General features: G+C 41.8%; 1 protein-coding gene across 4 annotated transcripts in view; it reads right to left on the bottom strand.

Annotated features, from left to right (window-relative positions):
- The window catches only part of ZNF475 (zinc finger protein 475), a 54,045-nt gene that overhangs the window by 636 nt on the left and 28,256 nt on the right, over window positions 1–25,153 (bottom strand). For 2 of the 4 annotated variants that reach the window (XM_025860919.2, XM_073878568.1), the window contains exon 3: window positions 2,443–2,623. In XM_025860919.2, coding sequence (XP_025716704.1) covers window positions 2,443–2,623 — 181 coding nt within the window. Of the gene's footprint in view, window positions 1–2,442; window positions 2,624–17,066; window positions 17,269–20,392; window positions 20,505–25,153 lie in introns of those variants that run through there. The other 2 variants (XM_073878571.1, XM_073878570.1) reach the window with 2 other exon arrangements.

Here is a 25,153-nt window from a genome sequence, read left to right as displayed (position 1 = left end):
AAACTGACAGTTGAGGGTGAATTTAGGATGAATGATATCCTAAAAATGTATCATCTCTTCAAGGCCATAAACTTGGAGATTCTTTAAATAATTAGAGCAAAGAATGCAAACAGAATAGTTGATCTGACAAAAAGAAGTGTCCTTAAGAAAACAACCAAGACATCTGAGAAATGTATAATCTTCATTGGCAGACCATAGGAAAAAAGGCATATGGCTTTATTTTAGAAAAACAGTGTGGGATTTAGCTTTAATAAACCTTATTTAAATAGAATGGCTTTAGTACATTAAATTGACTGTGTCTTCGAATCACCCCAAATAGGTCCCCTTAAGTGTAGCCAGGCACTCAAACATAGATTGCATTCTTTTCTTTTTATCATTTTCACAGCAAATATTTCTTCATTAAAGCCCAAGCAAATCTCCTGTGACTTCTTCCTAATGGTTCACACAAGCATAGCAAACTTTAGATTCCCAACCTGCTACTCCTCATGTTCTTTATTTTACTCCACGGGAAATTGAACCCCAGCACAACCTCATTTTTCTCCTTTGGACAAACCAGTATCACTTTCCACACGAATGTATACTTTGAAAGCTTTGAAAACTATTGAAAAAGGAATGGCGTGGACTTTCTCCTCACTCATACAATGTAATATGTATTCAAAAATTCCAGAGTATTCTTTGAGTCTCACTGGGGATGATTCATCACATCGCTAAAAGTTTTTGAGCAGGACATTGACTTTGGATCTGGAGGAAGGGTTCTTTGGATTCCATGACCATAGTAAGGCCGTGGGGGTGGAAATCAGAATGGGAATTCTCTCTGCCTCGAGATGAATGACGCCTTCAGAAACAAAAACAGCGTGGCGCCCAGAGGAAAACTGCAGGGAAGTACAGTGATAGGGCCTACCATTTCCACCTGTGGCCAGTAAGAGACTAATGAACACCCCCAGGGCCTTCAAGTTCGTCATTTCTCTCTCCTTTTCGAGACTTGTGATCATTATGCTCAGGCACAGAAGGTGATAAAGTCAGAAGTGAAGAAAACAGATTTTTTTTTAAGATTTTATTTAATTATTCATAAGAGACAGAGAGAGAGAGAGAGAGAGAGAGAGGCAGAGAGAGAAGCAGGCTCCCCGCTGAGCAGAGAGCCTGATAAGGACCTCGATCCCAGGACCCTGGGATCATGACCTGAGCCGAAGGCAGATGCTTAACCATCTAAGCCACCCAGGTGCCCAAGAAAACAGATTTTTGACACCACAGAGAATTGCTAGGAGAGAGTTTCAGTGAGGCAAACAAGGTCTTTGTGGGCAAATGCTCTAATTTCAATGGATGCATGTGTTCATCTTGAGCCCTTTTCCCACCTGAACGATGAGTCCTCCTACTCTTGGCAAGGACTGTGAATAGTTGGGTTCTAGCAGCCTCTAGAACTTCATCATGACAACCTAGATTCCACTCTGTGGGTTGTTAGAGAACTCTCCCGGGTCACATTTCTGACAAGAGTGCTCTGGACTGATCAATACTAAATGACTTAGAGGTACCCTCCAGTTATGCAAATCTACAGTTACAGAAGGAGGATTACTGAATTGAATGATACTTTTCTTAAAACCAAGAATGATTTTCCTTTGAGGCGATCCACTGAGAAAGTGATGATGGTAGAAATAAGATTCACAAGTCTGAGTTGGCCTGGCAAACATTCTCTGAACTACTTTGTTCTCGCCCCAAATGAGCAAACAAACGCTCCGTTAGTAGGCCACACACGGCAGTCAATGGGGTTTCATTTGGCTTGTGCGGTGCTTTACAAAGCATTAATTGCAAAATTTGAAAGATCTGGGCATTGCCTATCGATTTCTGGATTTACAGTTTCTTCTGTGTTTTCGAAAAACATGCCCACACTGGGCTACATTTCTTAATGGTAACAGCAGGAAGCAGGTAGCCGTGGCCTCCTTTAGAAAGAGTCGGTATTCTCCCACTCCTGTGGCCCCCACCCTCCCTTTTGTCATACGTGGACTAATTTATTCAGTTTGGCACCCTGGCTGGTGGACCCTGAAAACTGTGAGGCCGGTAGCCTGCTCTGTGAACACTAAGAAACATTCATATTTGAAAACATGTCTCCAGGTGCCCGCCAAGATTTTTTAAGCTTCATGTTTTTTAAGTATAAGTTTGATAATATACGAAAGTAACTTTTGGGAAATACAGGGAATGCCAGTGGGTCTCTCTCCTTGCACAGTTTTGACAATAGTGTCTTTGCGTCTTAGCATCTGAGGCCCTTTGGTCAGGCCTTCTAGAACTGTTTTTCCTATTTGGTTATAGTCAAGACAGTAAATGTTGCTGATTGCAGTTATTTGAATAAATAAGAAGGAATACCTCTCCTCTTAATAAGTTCAGAGAGAAAAGTCTCCCTTTACAGACTCAAGTGTTTTTTTGTTTTTGTTTTTGTTTCCCAGAACTTACCTGTAATGGTCCTGACTTCTGGTTTTTTAGGTTCTGATCTCCTTAACTCTTTAGGTAACAAGTTGTTTTCATTATGCCACTTTTTCAGACATTGTGGTTCATGGATGGCAATAGATTTTGTTCCATATTCACGACCACAAATGTAGCAGATAACTGTTGGTGGACGCCTTATCATTGTTGGCTACAAGTAATATAAAATATCTGTTAGATAAAGTGCAGGCGTAGAAATTACACTTTAAATTATAATACATTCACATTAACTGGACAATCACATTTTTTAAAAATTCCAGCCAGTCAGGTAAACGGAAATTTTTTTGACAACTAAGAGAACAAACCATGTCATCTGAGTGATTGGGGTGGGGGTGCGGGTGTGGGTTTGGGAGGACGATAGGAGATAAAGAAGAGCTGACCAGAATTCTACAAATTGGTACTTTATAAAATGTGTTTTCTCATTTAATGATTTTTGATTACCTATCTTCTGGCCATTCTCCACGCTGGGAGACTACGGAAATAAATCAGGTATGAATCATCTTTTCAGTAACATCAGGCTCTAGTAAGCCAATATTCCTGAGAAGTCAAGTCATTAAGTGTCACTGGAGAGTCTAGAAGGGACACTGTGTAGCGAGCGTCCCACATTCCCTCACCTTAACAACTTCCTGTGATTCTAAGCCTTTTCTGACCTGGAGCAGGCTCCCCCCACAGGCAGGGCGGCTAATCAACCACAAGTGGGAGTTGGTCGATAATGGCCACTTCACCAAGGCTTTTTCCATGCAGTGTTCCAAGAGCCCCCGGTGGGATTTCACCTCAGCTGCTCATTCACACACTCTATAGACTTCCTTCTCTTCCCTGTCGCTCCTCCCACAACTTTACTGGGGGTCCTGGGATCACCACCCCAATAAACTACTTGAACTCAAATTCTTTTCTTAGCACTTGTTTCTGGGAGAACTAAATCTAAGGAAGACTGAAGGTTAAAATGGAATAGGGAGTTTCTGCTTCTCTCCAGGGTATAGAAAGTGACACGAAACTTTGCTCCCACCTAAGCAATAAGAACAAATCAGAGAGCTTACGGAACCGTAAGTTTTTAGTCTATTGGAGAATCAAAGTTGCAAGGTAAATTAATGAACTAGAAGGACTGCCTGAGTTTGAGAGTGGATCAGCACAACCAAGAGAATCTCCCAGGCTGCAACCTTATGTGAATATGAGACAGCAGGTGTCTCCCACAGAGAGAAGGCAGGACAGCTGAGTGTGAACCCTACTGAAATGCAGGCATGCATGCAGTAACTATCTATATAAGCCCTCCCACACCCCGTCTTACACCCAGTAACAGTAAGGGGTGGGGCAGTCTAACAATGCGGAGAGAAACTCTCACCAATTCAGGAATGCAGGTCCTGCCTAAATCTGAGGCTGGAGAACTAGGCCTTGCTCTGGGTTCGAGATAAGAACAATCGACTGCTGATGGAGGGGTAGGAACTAAGGAGGGAGGGGGCAGTAGGAGGGACTCCCTCCGTGTTGCATGCAGGAAGGGTCCACAGCAGCCTAAGGGTGCGGCAGGAGAACAGGGAAAAGCCTTGTAGCTCCCAGGCTTTATATGAAGTACAAGGCAGGGGTAGCTTACCATTGGGGAGTTTAAACCCCAGGACTAAACTTACCTAAAGCAAGGACTAAACATTGGAAATAAATTGTCATAGAATTCTTAGATTTTTCTTAAACTGATTTTTTTAAACAGAGAATGTGATATATTAAAGGTGCAAATTTTAATGTCTACAGTAATCACAAACCACAAATACATGCAAAGAGGCAGAACTAAAAATTCAACATGGGACGTAGAATGAAAAAAAAAAAAGGTAAATTAACCACTTGCCGAAGAAAGATAGGAAAGAAGGAACCAACAAAACAACAAACAAACAAAAAAGGGCAAGAGGAATAGAATTAAAACACCAAGGTGATAGACTTACACTCAAACAGATCAATAATTACAGCAAATATAAATGGACTAAAGAACATAATTGAAAGGTCTGGATTGACAGACTAGATAAAATAAAAAATCTCTAGATGAAAAACCCCAACTATATGTTGGTTACAAGAAACACATTTTATGAATAAAGGCACAAACAGTTTACAAGCAGAAGGATGGGGAAGAAGTTTCATGTAAACACTAAGCAAAAGAAAATGGGTATGGCTCTATTAGTGGTAACACATAAATGAAATGCAAAGGTTGGAAATGTTTCTTCCAGTTGTGAAGACCAGGGAAGCCTGAAGGAAGTAGCATTTGAAGAATGGGTAGAGTTTGGATCACAGAAGGTTTTGGAGATGGGGAACAGCATGAGCGAAGCCTCAGGGACAGGAACCTAAAAGTGAGTGGAGAGAAGAGCAACTAATATAAAATATTTATATTAATAATAACAAATAGTTGCCCAGTGATAAGTGTAGCCTTGAGAACTATAATCAGATAGTTTGGCTGCAGCCGTGCTATGAACAACCATGAATGCCATGTTAAGATCTGGATTTTGTTTTGTAAGTGATAGGAAGCTATTAAGCAGGGGAATAACCTATAATTGCACTTATAGAAAACTAGTCTGGCAATAATGTATCTCCAAGGGCTGTGTTGGCAGCACATCAATGAGAGCTTGAGCATCCCTGGCTCTGGGGTAGGGAAATCATGGATCCAAGAGAACATCAGTGGTGATGTCACTTGCGGGAAAGAGGAAACCCGGAAAGGCAGGTTAGGGAAGGAGAAAAAAGTGGATTCTGTTCTGGACGTGTTGCGTTTGATATCCTAGTAGAATTCAAGTGTAAGTCCAGCCAAAATAGCAAATAGAGGCCTGTCCTTTGGAATTAATGGGTTTCAGAGCTTTGCACACAGAGATGATGTTTAAAACCGTGAAAATTCCAGAAAAGTAGAATATAGAGTATGTATGGAGGGAAAGTCCTGAGGGAAATCTACAGTGAAGAGATTGGGCAAAGGAAATCACAGCCTGAAAAGACAAAGGTTCAAGTTCTCAATTAAAGAAACAGGGCGTGGAGACAAAAGACTCCGTTCAGAATTCAGGAAACACTTCCGGTTTCCGGGAAGGCGGCATCACTTCTGTCCAATGCCACAGGGAATAATGGGGGGTTGAGGAAAGTCGCTAGATTTGGTTGCTGACAGATTATATACCAGTGACTTTTGAGAGTTGAGCTCTGACAGAGGGATATGGGTAAAAACTTAACTGTTAAAAGTTAAGGATTAAGTCAAGGAAAACAGAAATACAACTTCAAAAAGTTCGCAGAAAGGAAATTTGAGACAGAGGTAGAGCTGAAGAAAGATCTGTTTTGGGGGCGCCTGGATGGCGCAGTCAGTTAAGCCTCTGACTCCTGGTTTCTGCTCAGGCCCCGATCTTAGGGTCATGAGATGGAGCCCCACGTTGGGCTCTGCACTTAACTAGGGTCTGCTTGAGATTCTTTCTCTCTCCCTGCCCCTCTCCCCTACCCCCACTCTCTCTCTCTCTCTCTAAAATAAATAAATAAATCTTAAAAAAATAAAGAGATCTGTTTGGTTGTTGTTTTAGGGGTAGAACAATCTTAGGCAGAAAGAGACAGTTAGCACTGAGAGCAGAGGGCTAAGTATGGGAGCAAGGTCTCTGAGGAGGCAGGAGGAGATGAGATCCCCGGATGTAATTAGACATGTTAGCCTCTGAGGACAAGGAGAAAAGATGAAAGAGGGATGGGTCATCAAGAAGTGAGGCACAAGAAGGAGCTCCTACAGGATGAATTCAGTCTTCTAACTATGAGGCAAACCATCTTCAGAGAATGAAGAGATTTGGATTCTGGGAAATAAAATAGCAAAAATTACTGAGGTGTTTGCAAAAACAAACTGGGATTCTCTTGGTACCGCAGAGAATGTGACAGTCATTCAATTAGGGAAGAATACTCACCGGATAATGGGAAGACCCAGTGAGGATGAGCTGCAAGAAACTTAGTGGAATGAAAAGACCTTTGCCAATGTTTGTAAGTAGCACTGGGTGGCGTGAAAGCAGAAACAAATTAAGTTGGTGGTGTGGTTTCCTTTGGGGATATAAGACACGGTAAAATGTGTGCAGGTTTGAGAGTCAGCCAGCTTTTCACTAAGGCTCATGGGGGTTACACCTGCAGTGCAAAGAGAGAGCAAAATCAAAACAAGAAGGAAGCACGTTTCTGGTTTCTGCATACCCGAGCAGGAACGACAGATTCTAGATGAGTGAAGTCACTAATACACAGCAAGCAAAATGGAAAATGGAGTTACTCCCGAGATGATCCACTTTTTAAAAAATACACATTATTTGCTAGAGGGGAGGTAGATGGGGGACGGATGAGATAAGGTAAAGGGGATTCGGAGGTACCAACTTCCAGTTATAAAATAAGTAAGTCACAGAAATGAGAAGTACAGATAGGGAATATGGTCAGTAATATTGTAGTAACGTTGTATTGTGGCGGATGGTAATGACACTTGTCTGGGGTAAGCACTGGGAATTTACAGAACTGTCAGATCACTATGCTGTACACCTGAAAGTAATATAGCATTGTATTATATTGTATGTTGACTATACTTCAATAATTTAAAAAAAAGAATAATTTTTAAAATATCTTAATTAATTAATTAATTAGAGAGAAAGAGAGTGGAGGGAGGGGCAGAGGCAGAGAGAATCTCAAGCGGACTCTGAGCTCAGTGCAGAGCCCGATCTGGGGCTCGATTCCACGACCCTGAGATCATAACCTGAGACAAAACCAAGAGTCGGATGCTTAACTGACTGAGCCACCCAGGCGCCCCAAAAGAATCATTTTTTTTAAAAGCACATTATTTGAAGTAGAATATTTTTCTTCTATTATTCTATGCTGAACCATGCCAATAAACTACATTTCTCAAAAAATGCCTAAATTGTTTTTAGACTTCTCTTTTATTAGCCACGTAAGAGGATCTAATGCCTGAAAAGTGACTTTAAAAATATTTGGCGAATTCGAGACCTAAGAGAAAGGCTAAAGCAGAAGCAGTGATTTTCAAAATACTCAACAGTTACTATTTTTTACATGTTCATTTACTTGAGGATTAATTAAATACAGGCTTTTTTAGTTTAACATGAGAAGCTTGTCTTTTTACTTTGAGAATAATGAATATTAATATTCCATATGGAAAGCATGAGCCGATTCCAGTATTTAACCAAGCATATAAGCAAAATAAATGGCACGGGTCATTAATGGGGACATTCATGTCACATTGTCAGAAGGTTTCCTTTGGAAGGAAAAATTAGAAGAAAACAGGCAGACCCAGAGGCCAGAAGACATGCACAAAATAACTTAAGGGGATGTGGGAGAAAATTAATACCATAAAAAGGCTAAGATGTTCTATATTATATTTTCCAAAGCTTGGTCCATGCTCTCTATTTGTGGTTGAACTGCAGTTGAACCTGCAACACACTCCATATTCTTAGGTTTTAAACATTTCACTCCTAAGCCTGCTCGAGGGAAGTGCAAGCAACCCAGAACACAGCTGTAGAGAAAAATGCATCCCCTGTGGGGCTGAATGGAGATAAGATAACCTCTTTTATTTTTCATTCATTTCACGATTGTCAGTCTGAAACTTGCAAAGAGAACTAAACGATCTCCATCCCCTGGTCCCTGCCGTGGGTTTGCTCTTCAGCCTCTTTCTCTGGTGTTTTGAGCAGGATGGGGGCGCTGTGGGGAAGGTGGAGAGGGAACAGAGGTAGAGGGGGTCAGCGCCCCAGGAAAGAAAAGGGCAGGAGGCTCTGCTATGAAAGGGCACAGCCCAGCCGAGCAAGGCAGGCGCACTGAGGCTTTGCCCAGCGCGGCGTGGGGACTGTCTACCCGGGGCCTTGCCAGGGCCACGGATTCCAGGAAACCGTAATCAAAGGAAGGCAAAGAGGAAGCCGATAAGTCTAAAGTTCCGACAGAGCAAACGGTTAGATCAACAGTTTTCCTGTCAACATTTCAGATATTCTTGGGGTGAGGCGTTAATTTTTTAACATCTAGATAAAAGATTTTTTAAAAGAAGTTAATCCCTGAATCTACAGAAGAGCTCTTTCAGGTGTGAACTGTTTTATGGGGGTGGGAGGGGGGAGCAGCTAAAGCCCCACCCCCATGCAAGTTTATTAGGACTCATCACAAATTTGCTTTTGCTTCCTGATTTCCTGGGAAAGTCTACCGAGGCTGGAAATGGACAGAGGGCGTTGAGCCCTTCAGGGAAAGCTTTCAGACGTGTGTATTTCTTTTAACTTGAATCCACTAACTTTCATATGTTTCCAATCATTTTGCTGGCCACCTTTGGCATTATCATTTTATTTTCCACGCAGCATTTTTTTCCCTCCTTTATGCTAATGTCTTTTCTCTGCTGGGAATGCTTCATGTTTAATCTTTTGGGCCAGGATTGTGCATGACAAAGGAAAGTGGACACTTAACAGCTTTTCTCCGGGTCACTGTGGGTGACCGGCCATCTACCTACTCACTATTACAGTTTAAAAAAAGTGGCAGTCACAACCAGCGTTGGCGAGGATGCGGAGGAAGGGGAACCCTCGTACACTGTTGGTGGGAATGCAAGCTGGTGCAGCCACTCTGGAAAACAGTATGGAGGTCCCTCAAAAAAGTTAAAAGTAGAACTAGTCTATGACCCAGGAATCACGCTACTGGGTATTTACCCAATGGATACAAAAACACTAATTCAATGGGACACATGCACCCCGATGTTTACAGCAGCATCATCTACAAAAGCCAAACTATGGAAGAAGCCCAGATGCCCATCAATAAATAAATGGATAAAGATGTGGTATATATATATATATATACATATATATATATATACAATGGAATATTATTCAGCCATCAAAAAGAATGAAACCTTGCTGTTTGCAATGACATGGATGGAGCTAGAGATTATAATACTCAGTGAAGTCAGTCAGAGAAAGACAAATACCCTATGATTTCGCTCATCAGTGGAATTTAAGAAACAAAACAAAAGAGCAAGGGAAAAAAGAGAGAGAGAGACAAGCCAAGAAACAGACTCTTAACCCTAGAGAACACACTGATGGCCACCAGAGGGGAAGGGGGTGGGGGATGGGGGAAATAGGTGTTGGGAATGAAGGAGTGCACCAGTCATGATGAGCACCAGGTGATGTATGGAAGTGTTGAATCACTGTAATGTACACTTGAAACTAATGTAAAAGTAAGATTAAAATAAAATAAAATAAAAAATAAATAGGTGTGTAATACCACCCTCTAAGCAATGGAAACAGAAAAAGGACCAAAAAGGAGAGTGTTTTGGTATTAAACGAGGTATTGACAGAAGAAGAATGGAAATAATTCCAGTAATCCTAGATTAGGATATCTATTTCAATAGCTTCAAACAGCTCCCAGTGACCACCCTGAGAGCTCAGGCTGAAAGGAAACCCTAGCAAACAGCACAGCTCAATCCCAATAGAGCTTATAGAAGGAAGGATAACAACTGATTGAAGGGGAAAAATCCTCCAAGCATTAAGTGTTATCATACGAATCCTAACGAAATTGATACTGAAAAGTAAAATCAAAGTCTTTACTAGCAATTTTACAAAAGATCAGAAACACTCTACATTTGGCCCTTGCTTATACTAATCCCACAACAAAAACTAAGTAATAATAATGTGAAATTATATTTGTGTGACATCATTTCTAGGAGATTAGGGGAACATAATCCAGCAAGGTAGCCTTTTGGAGATTTGTGGTGAAGTAGAAATTAGTAATATTTATGCGGCAATAGTCCCCTTTGAAAATCTAATGAGTTATATGGTCATCTTTCCAGAATAATGCACATGTATACAGAATTATGGGTATGATTTTGAACAATTGGTGGACTCCGTAAAGCCTACCCATTAGCCCCGAGAAGTCAGCTGTTGAAACCTTAGTCAGAGCAAACTTTTTTTTCCCCCCAAATAGAGGCTTCTTTGTGTAAGGAGCCATTTGGCACCATTTAAATGACTCAAAAAAGGGCTGAGTTGAAGAGAACTTATGAAATACACCACCTCTGGCTTTAGGATGATCTTAAGTTCTGCTTTGCCTAAAACAGTCCCTATGATACCTGTTGTCTTGACATGTGTTAATAGCTCCTTCTTGCATTCTCTGAGGTGTCCCCATTTGATTAACAGATTATGTAATCACTCTACTTCTGATCCCCTTTGGAAAACATTATTTAATAAAATAGAAGCAATCAAGAAATGAAACAACCAGACAAGCTCAGAAATCTTGAAGCCGTGACTCTAAGACTGGCAATGGATCCAGTTAAGCCTAGAACTAAAGCAAGACGACCCTAGAAATTGGGGGTTTGAGAAGAGAATAAAAAAAGAACATACCTTGACATACAAAAATACTTATCAAAATTTGGGAAGGGAAGGAGAGGGGCTAAGATGTTAATGATACTAAATTCTTTACTGTCACGACAAACAGTCACTTAAAACAGTATAAAATTAAAACCCAGAGTTACATTTTTTTTTCCAAATCTGGTAACTTATCTTTGTTTTTTAACTGTAGTGGGTCCTTTAAAAATATTCTTTAAAGAATATTCTTTAGGGAAGAAATATTTTTCTGAAGCTCAGCAATACCATCACCATCTCTTTGCTTTCTTTTTGTCAAATTCAAGTAAAATTAAATATAGTATCTCTGGTTTTGCCTTTATAATATTCTCTGGTTTTGCCTTTATAATATCTGTATTAATAACTTGTACATGACAACCTTAGTCCTATGAAAACATCTGCATGCCTGCTTATTTATATATGTTCGTGCCCAGAGAGAGATGGCTGGAGTAATAGTCACTTAGGCCAAATGAAAAGGAGCTCACAGCAATTTTTATGCCAATCTTTGTACTTTACTAGGGGCTTGAATTTTTTATAATTTTTTTGAATTTTTTATAACAAACTTGTGTCATTTTTATAAGAATAACAAAATGATAAAAAGAATATCAACTCCAGGGTCAAAACTCAAGTTGGGATTAGGTAATCAAATCAGTCCTAACAGGAAAAACCAGGTGGGGCCCAAAGTACTTTCCGAATATTCCTTAAATAACTGATAAAAGATGGTAATCAAGCTTGTGTATATAAGCCAATCTAGTGTTGTCATCAATTAGTAATTGGACCTAGAATTAATATTACAAATGAATAGTTTTGCATAGCATAAAATAAAACTGTAATGCAAAATGAAAATATTTACAGTGTCTTAAATTACATTAGTCCAATAGTACCTTTTTATTTTGTCAACTGTTTACAGTTAACATACATCAGTCACATGTTTATATGATACAACTTAATTGAAGCCCTAGAATTCTACTCCATTACTTTAAAAAGCAATAAAAAGGCCTGGGGAAAAAAAAATCTGAAGACAGAATTTAGCATGAGTTTGTTTCCACCTAAGATAATCTAAATCCAGGTCTTCCAGATATTTTCATTTTGTTCAGGCTCATTTGTCTGGCTTGGTTACATTAGCCAAAATATGATTTCAGAAATAACTAAATGGAACCGTATGGTATTAGCCATCTTATGCTGAAAAGTGGCAGCCAAAAGGATAATTTGGGGGGATGGATGGATTGAACCATCCCCTGGGTCCTGTGTTGCCCAACTGTGGCTGGACTGACAAGTCAACATATAATTTTCAGCCTCCCAGCTGCCCCCCTCTCTTCTCTGCACTTGACTATGTTTTGTGCAGACTTGGCCTGTCTGATGTGGTATCCAGAATTTCTGTGGTTCTTCGTGGCTACAGAATAAAGGCCAAACGTTTCATGCTGACTTCATTCATGCCAACTTTAGCCCCGTGAAACAGGTCTACTAGCAACACCAAACTCAGCCCCAGACCCCAGGCCCACAGTCCTCAACTTTTCCTACCTTCATGACTTTATTCGTCTGCTCCTTCCAGCAATAAACTATTTAAATGGAGGATAGCGTCTTCCCCGTGCTGGAGGTTCTGGGGAATGCCAAAAACCTTAACTCTCCTTAGTAATGGAGACTAGCATATCAATTACTCATTCAATTAGAAGGCAAAATTGGTTAAGTGCTGTGATAGATGGGGCCCCACAGGAGGCTCCAATAGGAAGGAAGGAAGGGTTTTGACCAGAAGCCAGCAAAATGGGCTGTTGAAGCGGTAGAAACGTACTTGACCTATTCAACAACTGTTTAATATTACTGTAGTCAGTTAACATGAGCACATTCAAGTCGGTCATGAAAACTGATTAGAGAGAGTGTGAGAGCAAGGATCAGTCTATTCAAAATAGGTGGTCAGTCCTTGAGAACACACTCAAAGTTTGGCACCTCTTCAAAGCATCCTGCCACCTTTCCGCTTGGGTCCTGACCCCAGACTTCACCTTCCTGCCACAAGAAGCTAGCCATGCCTCAGACGCTGGGGAGTGATTTGACAGCAGGTACTGGCAGCCAGCACTTTCTCTGCCAACAGAACAGCATCAGCCACTGCTAAGGCACTGTGCTGTTTGGGGCATCAGGCAGAGAGAGGGCAATGAGAAAAGTAACGCAAAGGCTCTTGATCGTACTGAGACCTGAGTGTAAGGTTGAGGATCTCATCTCTTTGAGGCAGAATCAGATGAAGGCATGGATCACATGGGGGCACTTTATACTTTTCCTAGATTAAACCATCTTGATTTCTTTCTTGTTGAGGAAATGCAGATGGGTTTTTGCCTGCCCTGAAGTAGACAGCACTCTTAGGTGATAATAAAAACAGTAAGGCGCGTGTTGTGATGAGCACTGGGTATCATATGCAACCAATGGATTGTTGAACACTACCTCAAAAAACTGATGACGTACTACATGCTGGCTAACTGAACATAATAAAAAAAAATTAAAAAAAAAACAATAAGGCAACTGGAAAAACCTGTGAATAGATAAAGTATAACACTGTCATGGCATGGACCATTACTTAGCAATACGTACCACCGCCGCTTGCACCAAAGTGGATAGCACTCAGAGCCCTTAGGCTGAGAGCAGCCAGACCCGGAAGAGTCCATTGCTGCCTGATTCCAGGGAGAGAAAATCCACACTAAGCTGTAGTGTTTAAAAATCAAATCAGGGGTTGCCAGGAGGTAGGATCAAGAATGAAGTATATAAGGAATCTTCGGGGTGATGAAAATGTTCTGTATCTTAGTTATGGTGGTGATATAACAGGTACATAAAACTGTCAAAACTCACTGAATTGCCTGAGTTTAATGAATGCAGTTTATTGTTTGTTTTCGTTCCCCAATAACACTGGTTAAAAACCACTCACGCAGACCTCATTTAGGGGAGTATCTTGCATTGCCGTGATCAGGGACTGCAGTCAATTTCAAGTCAGCAGTACACCCCGTCACAAATGATGTATCTTATTTTTTTAAAAGATTTTTTATTTATTTATTTGACAGAGAGAGACACCGTGAGAGAGGGAACACAAGCGGGGATAGTGGGAGGGCGAGAAGCAGGCTTCCCGCGGAGCAGGGAGCCCCGACGCGGGGCTCGGGGCTCGGGGCTCGATCCCAGGACCCTGGGATCGTGACCTGAGCCGAAGGCAGACGCCTAACGACTGAGGCACCCAGGCGCCCCACAAATGATGTATTTTAGAGCGACGTTTGCCGGGCATTAGAGACAATTGTTAAGTCATCTAGATTCACAACCCTTTAATTTGTCTCCCAAGAAATTCTTGAAAGAAGAAAAAAAAAATACCACAGAAGAAAAATGAAAAAAGAAAAAGAACTAGAGCGAGAATTAGAAAACGCTTTATTGAGTTGTTTGTTTGTTTTTTTTTTCCGGGACATCAACATTTTTACCAGAGACAATGCCCCAGGGAGTGGCAACCCCAGTCACATACAAATTCATTCGGAAAAGTCCAATTCTAGACCGTCAGGCCCTCGCCCTGGGGCAGAGATGAATAGTCTGAAAGTAGGGCTATGCCTCCGTGCCCACGTGCGCGGCATCTGGTCCGTTGGCAACATCACTCAAACCAGTTTCTCATCTTCCTGTAAAAGGAACTACAAAGTCCTTTAGTGCATGAGTGCGTGTGTGTGTGTGTGTGTGTGTGTGTGTGTGTGAGCTTGTGCACAAAGGACACAGGTCAGGTCAGTCACTTTCCGCACGTGATGTCAGGGGTATCCAAAGGCGCCCTTTGCTTCAAACTCTCCATGCCTTTACATTTCCCCTGGCTTTGTCCTTGACCTCCTTCCAGCCTACAGTTACCATCTCTCAGCTCATTTCCCTCAAGAGGAAAGAGACAGAGAGTACTGAGGGCTTTGGTTCTAGAAGGTCCCAAGCACAATTAGCTATGTGCCACCAGAACGCAGAGGAAGCCTCCCACGTTCACCCACTGGGAGACAGTCATTTGCTGGATTTCTTTGTCGTCATGGAAGCCGTTGGCCTGTTCATTTTGAGGAGGTCATTTCAGCGGGGCTGTGCTGAAGCAAACACATCAAAACGTAAAAGATGTCATTTTATTACCAAATATGTATGTAAATAAAATGCCTGCTTTTTTCTCCAAGGAAATGTGCTTCACACATTATTTGGAAATGAAACAAAAAATGCAGTAAGTTTACTTGTCCTTTTTTTTAATTTCTATTTTTTTTTTAAGATTTTATTTGTTTATTTTAGAGAGAGAGACAGAGAGGAAGAGTACAAAGGGAGTGGGAGAGGGAGAAGCAGACTCCCCGCTGAGCAGGGAGCCCGATGCGGGACTCGATCCCAGGACCCTGGGATCATGACCTGAGCCGAAGGCAGACGCTTAACCGACTGAGCCACACAGGCGCCCCTAATTGTCCTTTTTTTAAAGGGTGAATCATAACATCCCTGCATCAAAACAGCCATATGTCCTGTGTTCATTTGGGGACATTCGTTAACCTGAGAGTCAAGGAACCCAGAGGTGAGAACATCCTGAAAAAGAAACCATCTCCATTGTTCTAAACCATGACATTGATGAGTACATTAGAGAAAGGTACCCCGCCTTAACACGCTTTCAAACCATCTGGTTGTGATCATTAATCTGTAATGGTAGAAGTCACAAGATGCAAAATTAAAAAGTGATGGCCATGGGAGGGATACACATGACAATCCTTCCCGTCTCAAGACTTGGCCCCGGATCATTCTTCTATATGTTGACATGTACTTTGTTTCTGGGAGTGTGACGGGTGATAAGCCCAGTATGGCCAGTCTGTAAATATCTGGGTTCCATCAGCTTTTTTTCAACTTCACAAAAGCCAGGAAAGCAATGAGGTTCTAAATATTGATACTGAAGGTACACTGTGAGCAGAAAGGACCTAGGGACACCTACTAAAAGCATAGCTCAGGCTTTTGGAAGGCTGAGACCTACCCTAAGTGGAACTGCATCTGGACGAATGGGCTGTCTATCAGAAGGTGATCCAGTGCAGCCCAGATATTGTTGCTCAGGAAGAATCTTCTGGTTACAGGCCATGTGCCAGGCACCACGCTAGCTACAGAACCAGGAACTGGTCCCAACAATTGGGATAACCGTACTTCACTCCCTAACTTTACTTGGGAAATATTTTTTCACTTTCCCCTAAGCCCTTTCTCTGGGACAGTGGGTCAGGCGGACAGATCCCTCTGTGGCATGCCCAGAACCCACTCCATGTGAAGTTAGTCAAGAAGCAGAGTCTGGGTGATCAAGGGGCCCACTGAGGGAAGAAAGCATTTTTTCACCTCTCCACCCACTAATATGTTTAAACTCAGACTCTAAGTTCTAAAAAGTACTCTCCAGATTATGGAATCTCTCTAGGATCCTGTACTTTTTGTGGCCCTGTAAAATTCTTAGAAGGTTTGTCTCCTGGATGTTTGACTCACAAGAACTGCCTCTTTGTTCTGGGGACTCTCACAGGTGATCCAAATGGCAGTTGGTGGCTGGGGTGAGTTATGCTACGCTCAGGCATGGAGGGTGCAGGCCAGCATTCCCTGCACACAACTGTCACACAACTATGTGCGTCCCTTCACAGGTCCCTCACGACTCAGGCTGTCCCCTTCGCAGCATCTCACCAGGCTACCGCCCAGAACTCCCTCCCTCTGCTTCATACTCTGGATCTCGGGCGGTAACCCGATGGACCAATGACCATTTCAGCCAAAAGACAGGCATGTTGTACTTGACTAGCACGATGTTCTTAAAAGTTTTAAATGTGATACCTTTAGGGAGGACTTATTCTCCAAAATACCACAGCCTCTACCTCTCCCTCTAGCCCTACAGGCAGCCTGCCCAAACCCTGAAAGCACTTGAGCCGGGGGCCCTGAGTAGCTAATTCCCCACTCCTCTCCCCGATAAAAGGTATTTGCCTTCTAGCTCCTGTCTAAGAAATAAGCCGAACTTGTGGTTAATTGGCATTCGTGTGCCAATAGCTAAAGAGGGTTTGTTATCCATCTAGGAAATCTTTGCGTTTTAGCTGGAAGTCAAACGACTGAATCTCAGACTTTGGAATTCAAGACTCGCCGCCAGGTAGCAGGGAAGGTGTTAAAAAAAAAAAGAGAGAGAGAGAGAGAGCGTGTACAGTGAAAATTAACAGATGGTCACAATGAGAATTCCCTGCTTTCTTTGAATCTAGCACCGAGGCAATTCCCACAGAGCTCGACAGGAGTCTTGACGCCCATCCTGAGGTCTAAAGAAGTTCTTACTTTAAAGGCTGAGGATGGTTTCCAAGACCACATTGTAACTGTGCGCACAGTGACTGTGCATTACCCACAAGTCGTTGGCTTGCTGGACGATGTTTTGCTTCCCCCACTCCTGATCGCTGGCTGTCAGAAACAGGGCCCATCCTGCCAGAGGCTGAGGGTCTCCGCGGCTCTTTGGATGGGTGTCATGCCATTGACGGTGCTCCCTTTCCGCATGACAAAATTAAACATAGAGGACTTGGGCCTTCACTGCTATTTTAGATTTTCCACACTCCTGACTCCTTCCATTAGGGCCAAATAATTGAAATGTCTGTGGTAAGTGCACAAGGCATATCAGAGAAGGCAGAAAGTTTGGATGGAGAAACAAGAGGGAAAGTTTTTCTCCTCCATACTTGTGGAGAAAAGAATAAAATCTCTTGTAGAAATCCTTGTGAATGTTCCAGTATTGAAAATACCTGACCAAGTAGCAGCTAGTAATTCCCCAGCACCTTCTAAGTGCCAGGCCTTGTACTAAGCGCTTAACATGCTTTAATCACAATAATTCTCATGAGATTCTTCTGGGCAGGACTCCGCGCCCCCATTTTACAAATCAGGAAACGGAGGCACAGGGTAGTTAATAGGTAGTGAAGTTTGTTTTCACTCAGACAGTAGCAGGAAGGAGCCGATGAGGGATGATTTGTCAGACACCATCGCCGGTTCTGTGTGGGAGATCTTTCATTTCAGCCTCTCACAGCGGGGGGACAGAAGCTGGGGAAATTTAGTAATTGGCTCAAAGATCTGTGACTTCATTGTTCATCTACTCTTAGATTCCAGGTCTGTCCGATGCCGGCTGCTTCTAGGAACATGGTGGAGGTAAGGTCACCAAAGGTTAGCAGAGTGTCACACTCAGTCTTGTCCGCAGCATCAGCCACTGGGTAAGATTTGAGAGAAACCAGCACAATTCCTACGTCTGTTCTCTTGACTACCTCGAATTTTTATTCCTTTGGGTTGAACACTGCCCTCTTTCCAGATCCTCTTTCAAAATGCAAAAAGTCCTACGAAAGATTTTCCTGTGAAGGATTTTACTGGATTCTCCCAAGCCCCTTCCAACGATATCGAGAGATGGAGGTGCGCAGGGACAGGGAGGGTGCACAAGGTGCTAAAAAGGAGAACAAGACCAGAATATGAGACCGGGTCACCAGAGACTCATTTCCCAAGTCATAATTTTGCCTGTGGCCATTTAAAGCATAATTTCAACAAACCTGACTGAGACTGAATGTGTATAATTAAGTTTCCATCCCCTCAGGCACGCCATACCATGCAAAGTATAAATAACATTTTAATATATAGGAGTAACAGCATAGCTCCATCTCAAACCTCAACAATTGTAGTTTGATTGTCTAGAAACCACTGGTATTTCACATTTCCTTCTGGTGTTTTCAAACAATTCTACCCAAATGTCACATCTGGAAGGATCGTTGTTTGAAATTGAATTGTTTTTGGAAATCACTGGATGCCACGTTAAGGAATTTTCCGACCCAGCCTGTGTATTGGCCAACTATTAGAGTCTGTTACTTATGATGTGGAGTTTTGTTTTGCTCCTTTGAACGATAAGAAAGACTTCGCCAGTCATTTGGAAAGGCTGTTAATATTCAAGTATCTGCACATACCTGATTTTTTAAAATGAGCTACGAGTATTTGGAATATATGCTTGGCATTTTAGAATTGCTCATCCTGAGATACAAGGCTGAATAATGTAAGTCAAAGAACAAGTGCCAAATTGATCTCTGCTTCTGAAAGGAATACAGTTTCTTGGCTGAAGTTTGTTGTTTTGTTTTGTTTTGTTTTTTTGTCTTTCTTCTTCTTCTTCTTCTTCTTCTTCTTCTTCTTCTTCTTCTTCTTCTTCTTCTTCTCCTCCTTCTTCTCTCACATTTGAGATAAAACTGCTCTTGTCCCTGATGTTTTGGAAAGATATTGGTTGGAAGGTGAGGTGTATGATCAATTAAGTCTCTTGCCAAATTATTATCAAGACTGACTTTCCTTGAAGAAAATGGCTGGAGGATGTCCCTTGTGTTTGGTTCTGGTGCTCCTCTGTTTGGCATAAGGCCTGAACTTGTGGCTCTGAAATGACTTTCAGGTCACAGGTAAAATGAACAATCAAGGGAGCAGTGCGAGTAAGAGAGGAAAAACTCAAAAACTGAGAAAACCACTCAGTTTTTCCAGCTTTTATAGTTAGAGAGAAAAAAAGCAAAGCGTAGATACTATCTAACCTGGAACTTGAAAGCTGGGTTATTTCCAATGCTTGATTTGTCTCCAACTTATATGCTAACGGGCCCCCCAGCTCAGAGGGAAGGTCAAAGAAGAATATTAGAATATTTATATATTGAAATATTGGAAACTTCTTGAGTTCCTGGGCATATTAGGCCCTCGTTCAATCTCTAGGACATTTCTTCATGTGTAAGACAACCTCACAGAGGTAAAAATTTGAAAGGGAAGTAGATGTAAGAAGGAGGTGAATTATGTAACATAAAGGGAAAGTGAGACACAGAGTCCTAAGTCAGACCCTCTTGAAGCTCCACCTATTCAGGGGCTGAACTTCTGTCTGACGTTTAGCAGTGAGATTCTGTTCACAGGAGAATCACCTCTGTTTCAGTAAGAACTTCTTCAAGGTTGCATTGCCTTTGGTGAAGTTCTAAGAATCTTGGGAGAGATCTTAGTTGTTGACCCTGGAATTTGGATTTCTAAGAACTATGTATATCCATTCAGTCATTATGCAATGATTTACTGAGGATTCACAACCGGAAAATATGGACGTCTGCTTGGGCTGGAAGTAGGGAGAAGGAAGTGACAGGGAGCGGCAAGCACATAAAGACATACGAAATTACTTAAGCTGGACTAATTGTTTGAGATGGTAGCATGTTGTAATTTGTTCATTTTAGGCCTGAATAATATTAGAATTTATTATATATGACACTCTCCTCTCACAGAGGTGACAGTATATTTGTACATATTGGAACACTAATGTAACAAATACCTAATATTGCTTTGGTCTTTGGGCTCTGGAAGAGGTAACTCTGTTATGGTCTCTCCTCCCATATATACAACTGTAATTTGATACTGATTTTTTTTAAAAAAATTATGTTAGACTGTCATTTGTACAGATGAGCATTATTCTTCACATTTTCATATTAGGAAATGATACATCAATTTCACTGATGATGCTGTTGTTCTAAAATTTGTAACTCCCCCCTACCCTCACTGCACACAGAGCTCACACACGATATACATGCACAGATTCCTTTGGGCTGGCTTCTAGAATCAAGAGTGTGGAAAAGAACTAGTCTGGTTACCTTTACAGTTGTGCTTGGTACACCTGAGAGTCATGGGATCCAAGAATGCTTCCCTGATATGCAGGCATGGTTGGCACCAGGGAAAGATGAAGAAATGGCACATGGAGTTGGACATTAGAGGTCCGGCTGTCAGCATCATCGGGGGGCAGTTTGTGAGGTCGATGCTGGTTTTCATGACATCAACACAGCTGAGGAGGTGAATTAGGGCCACTGTAAGGCTAAGAACTCCCAGAAGGATCCCACTGAATGTTTCATCCACCATCTCCAAAGACTTCCAAGCCATTCTTGTGTTTGGGAATCGTAGAGGCAAATGGTTCCGGGAACCTAGCCTTACTCTTGATTTCAGGAACTCAGTCTAACCGAAGGCATGAAGAGACAAATGACTAAGTAGACTCTTATAAATCAACCTTTTACTCCCTCCGCCTTTCTTTCTCATCGGATAGGCTTGATAAGCTCGACCGGTATTTAATTGAGAAAACATGAGATATAGGTGAACAGATCCAAGTTACCTCATCTTCCCTCCAGCAGCCTACAAACTGGCCTTCTCTGCATTCAACCTCCTTTGGACATGAGCAAGTACCACCTCCTGTCAAACCCGCCCTCCCGGTGTGCTAGGATTCCACCCGCTGCTGTGTGTTTCTCCCCCAGCTTTCACACTTGTCCCTACGACCTCCCCTGCATCTTCAACCCCCTCTCTCCACTGAATCATGATCCTAAACATTCTCATATGGTCTAGAGGTTCCCATCTCCTATAGAAACCTCTCTTACCCCGCCATCTCTATTTCTAGCCCACCCATTATTTCTGTCCTGGTCTTCAAAGCCAAACATTTCAAAACACATCCCACTGTTATTGGTTCTAGGCAGTTTCACCATAAGCGTCTTCTGCAAGCATTCTTGCTGCATACCTAATGGGTGGTAGGGCAATTTTGCCGTAAAGGATAAAATGATGAGAAAAGAGAGACAGTAAAAAGGACATAATGAAACCTAAAAAGTAATAAAATTAATAATTTCTTCCGTCATTAAGAGAGGTATCAGTTTTCCAAATCCGAGGGTGCATATTTGAAACTGAGCTTTGCATTGCATTGTGAAAGCCTTCTACGCTGTTTGTTCTTGGCATATTGGCACATGTCTGTCGATAGACGTTCCAAAGTTCTACGGGAAATGTGGAAGAAATGCTAATGTAATGCACCACTGTCACTGATGCATTATCATTTTTTAGTATGGTAGAGGATAGTATACAATCTGGCTTCACACTCTCTTTTTTTCACACTTCAAGTAAGTTTTATCACTATTTTCTATCAAGTCTACATATGGTGTTGTTATTCACTAACATTAAGATCACCATGTCTGTTCGTCACTGCACAGAGCTTTATTAGGGCTAGGTAAGATTTATATAATGTAAAAATTGGAATTTGTCAATAAAGAAATAAAACAAAACCGTCAACCAGTTATTTTGTCTTTTACAGCCAAATTGCCCTACAGCCAATTAGTTACGTGGTGAAAATGTTTGCAGCGAAATGCTTGGGGCAAAGGTGTCTGTGGCAAAGATGCTCACAGCAAAAATACCCCAAGGACACAATCTTCATCATTCACACACTCTGGAACCCCCATCACTACAGGGAATGTGTCCTTTCCAAGGTTATGAGACTCAATCCACATTGCCAAATCGAAGAGGTGTTCTTTCGGCCCTCCTCCGACTCCACCTCTCAGCATCCCACACGGCTTTCCACACCCTTGTTCATGACATTTTCTGCAGTGTCTCCAGGCTGTCATTCTCTAGCTCCTCCTCTAACCGCTAAATCACTTAATGCCTCAGGGCTCAGCCTGGCATCTCCTTTTCCAACCCACTACTCATTCCGGTGACTTGAAATATATATTAATAATGCACAAATATATGTCCCAGTCCAGTCATCTCTTTGGAGATCCAGACTTCTATATTCAGCCCGACTTACCCACTTAGATTTCTCACAAGCACGTTGAATTTGCTGTGTCCAGAAAGGAACTATTGGTCTTAACCTCCAAGATCCTCCCGGGGGCTCCAGTCTTCTCATCTTAGAAAATGGCACCAGAGCACTTACTCAAGCCAGAAGTCTGGGAGCCATGCTCGGCCCTTTCTCAACACCTCCAACATCCCAACTGCCACCGGATTCTGTCTATTATACCTTATCTCCATCTTCGTTATCAATGACCTTGGCCAAGCTTTCATCTGCTCTCAGATGGATCCCTGCAAGAGCCACACAGCTGATGACCTATGTTCACTGGGCAGCTTCGGGGACCATACTGTTTCTACAGCCTCATCTTCTGTGCCTGTCACGTCCTTCATCAGGCTCTGGCCACTTGACCTTTGGCCAGAATGTCTCTTCCTCTTACTATTCTCTTCCGTCCCACATCTTTACTCTTGGCTAATTCTTTCTTACTTGTCATGTAGCAGCTGAAATATCACTTCCTCCCAGAGGACTTCTCTAACCAAGATTATTGGAATGTCAACCTCCCATCATTAGACACTGTCATATCACAATTTGGAATCCTTTTTTTTTTTTATTTAGTCCTGCATTTATTAGAAAATTGTAAAAAAGACGAATAGATTTTGTTCATAGCATTTAAATAATTGACATCTAAGGCAGTAGTATTCAAGTCTGGCAGGCCACAATTTGGAATTCTGCATTTATTTCCTCCATAAGAATAAAAACTCCATGAGATCAAGAACTGTGCCTTTTTTATGACTCTATATTTAGGACTCAGTCCACTGCCTAACAATAAATATTTGCTGAATAAACACACTTCTGTCCTCTGTCGTACTTAACACTTCCACCCTTTTTGTATCACACGCATGCCATGTCTCTTAGATTTGAAAAGATAAGGTCTTTGGAATTAGATCTGGCTCTGACACCCACTACCAAACCCACTGTGTGACTTTGGGCAGGATGCTTCACCTCAGTCTCCCCAGATGGAAAATGGGAAAATCATATCTGTGTTATGGTAATACTCAAAGGAGATCATGCATATATAGGGCTGATCATAAAGGTACTTAATAAAAAGTCAGTTTTCTTTCTTCCATGCTTTCATATAAATTCCAAATGCTTCTAACCCAGTAGATGCAAACGTGCACACACATTTGACAAGGTGACAACATGCATCCTGCCCCTCCTGAGTCTTTCTGATTGTGACATGCCCACTGAGAGTTTTGCCTTTAGAGAATGAGAATACTTAGTCATGGAACAGCATTCATAATGTTAAACCAAATATATAACTGAATCTCTAAATAACTGCAGTCTGTATTATAAGGGCACCTTCTCAAATATATTTGGAGGTAACACAAGAAGAACAGTATTTTTGACAGCATAGAGACCTGACTTTAAAAGAAAACGCCAGATGGCAGCACCAGATGCTTACGATGTGTCCGATGGGATTTTAGTTCAAACCTAAACATCTAGGATGCCAAACGTAGCTTAAAACTCAATTCAGAGAGAATCATTTACAGAAAAAAGATGATTTCCCTAAAGAACACCTATTTTGTAATATAGTAGGGGATTTTTAGGAACAATGTTTCACGTGTTACAAGCAAAATTCTAAGAAAATAACCCCAAGCATTACCTAACCAATAAAAGATAATGAGACCAAGGTTTCATTTTGGTTTGTAGTTACATTTCATTAACTGCTGATCTGTGTTCCAATTAGCCAGAAAGGGCCTGAAATCAAAGAATGAAAGATGATCGGGTTCTAGAAAAGGGCAACATTTTTTCCCAAATTAAGATGCAAGCACTAAAATTTATCCACTCGTATTAAAATAAGGAGCAATAATGACCTCTATTACTGTACCCCTCAGCATCACTTAGGAAATTGCTTAGTAAAATAGACAGTAGGCTTACTAAATAGACTAAAATGTAATAGATTAAATAAATGCAATATTAACATTTAAAGGGATAATCTATGGGTTTCCATGCTATGCATCAACATTTCATCTGGGCTTATCACCACTTTTAAAATCTTGCTACGGTGGAGATTGTTTATGCAGGCTTTCCATTTTTTTGGGAGGAAAGAGACAAAGTGTGACTCAGCTCACAAAACCATCTAATGCAGATGCGGCGGCCCCAGGGCCGTCACACCTTTGAAATAAGGATCCTCACTCAGGGTTTTATTGTCTGCTCCATACTGCTTAGCATCCTTCAGAGCTTGCCTGTGAGATCAGAAAGGGTAAATTCAGCCCTGTATTCTGGAAGAGAAGCAACGGCACAATTCAAGCGCATATGGTGGTCAGTGGGCCAAGCAAGAGCTAAAGCAAAATGCCCGCGGAAGTCTTGGAGAAGAACTCATCTCAGGCGGTATTTATTTGTGTTTAGATTTGATTGAAGGGTAACAGCACCCCTGTGTCATAAGAGAACTGAGCCAGTCTATGTTGGAGGAACATTCTGAGCAGAGGCGTATTTCCCTCTGCCAGCGAAACAGTCATTGTTGCCCAACTAGAGCGAATTGTTTTCCAAGCACCATGATCACGGTGCTGAAAATATTCTTCCTCACCTGAATTTGCTACAAGATTGAGCCCTCCGAGAGCATCAGGCGAGCTCTGATGCTGATCTGAAGTCAGACCCAGGATTCTAGATTCTGACTGACAAGAGAAGCAGCGCACATCTGAAGTGTGACAAGAACGCGTGTGTGTCATAACCAAAAGTCGGCTGTCACTGGCAGATAAATATTAAAGTCTAATCGTGCACAAGGCAGTGATTTTCATGGGAAATGGATGGTTTCCCATAATATCTCAAT

The sequence above is a fragment of the Callorhinus ursinus genome, unplaced genomic scaffold (genome assembly GCF_003265705.2).
Source record: "Callorhinus ursinus isolate GAN/ISIS: 27379988/994484 unplaced genomic scaffold, GSC_fseal_2.0 scaffold30, whole genome shotgun sequence".
Taxonomy (NCBI): Eukaryota; Metazoa; Chordata; class Mammalia; order Carnivora; family Otariidae; genus Callorhinus; species Callorhinus ursinus.
The sequence above is the reverse complement of the archived record's forward strand: the minus strand, read 5'-3'. Positions and strand labels throughout refer to the sequence as shown.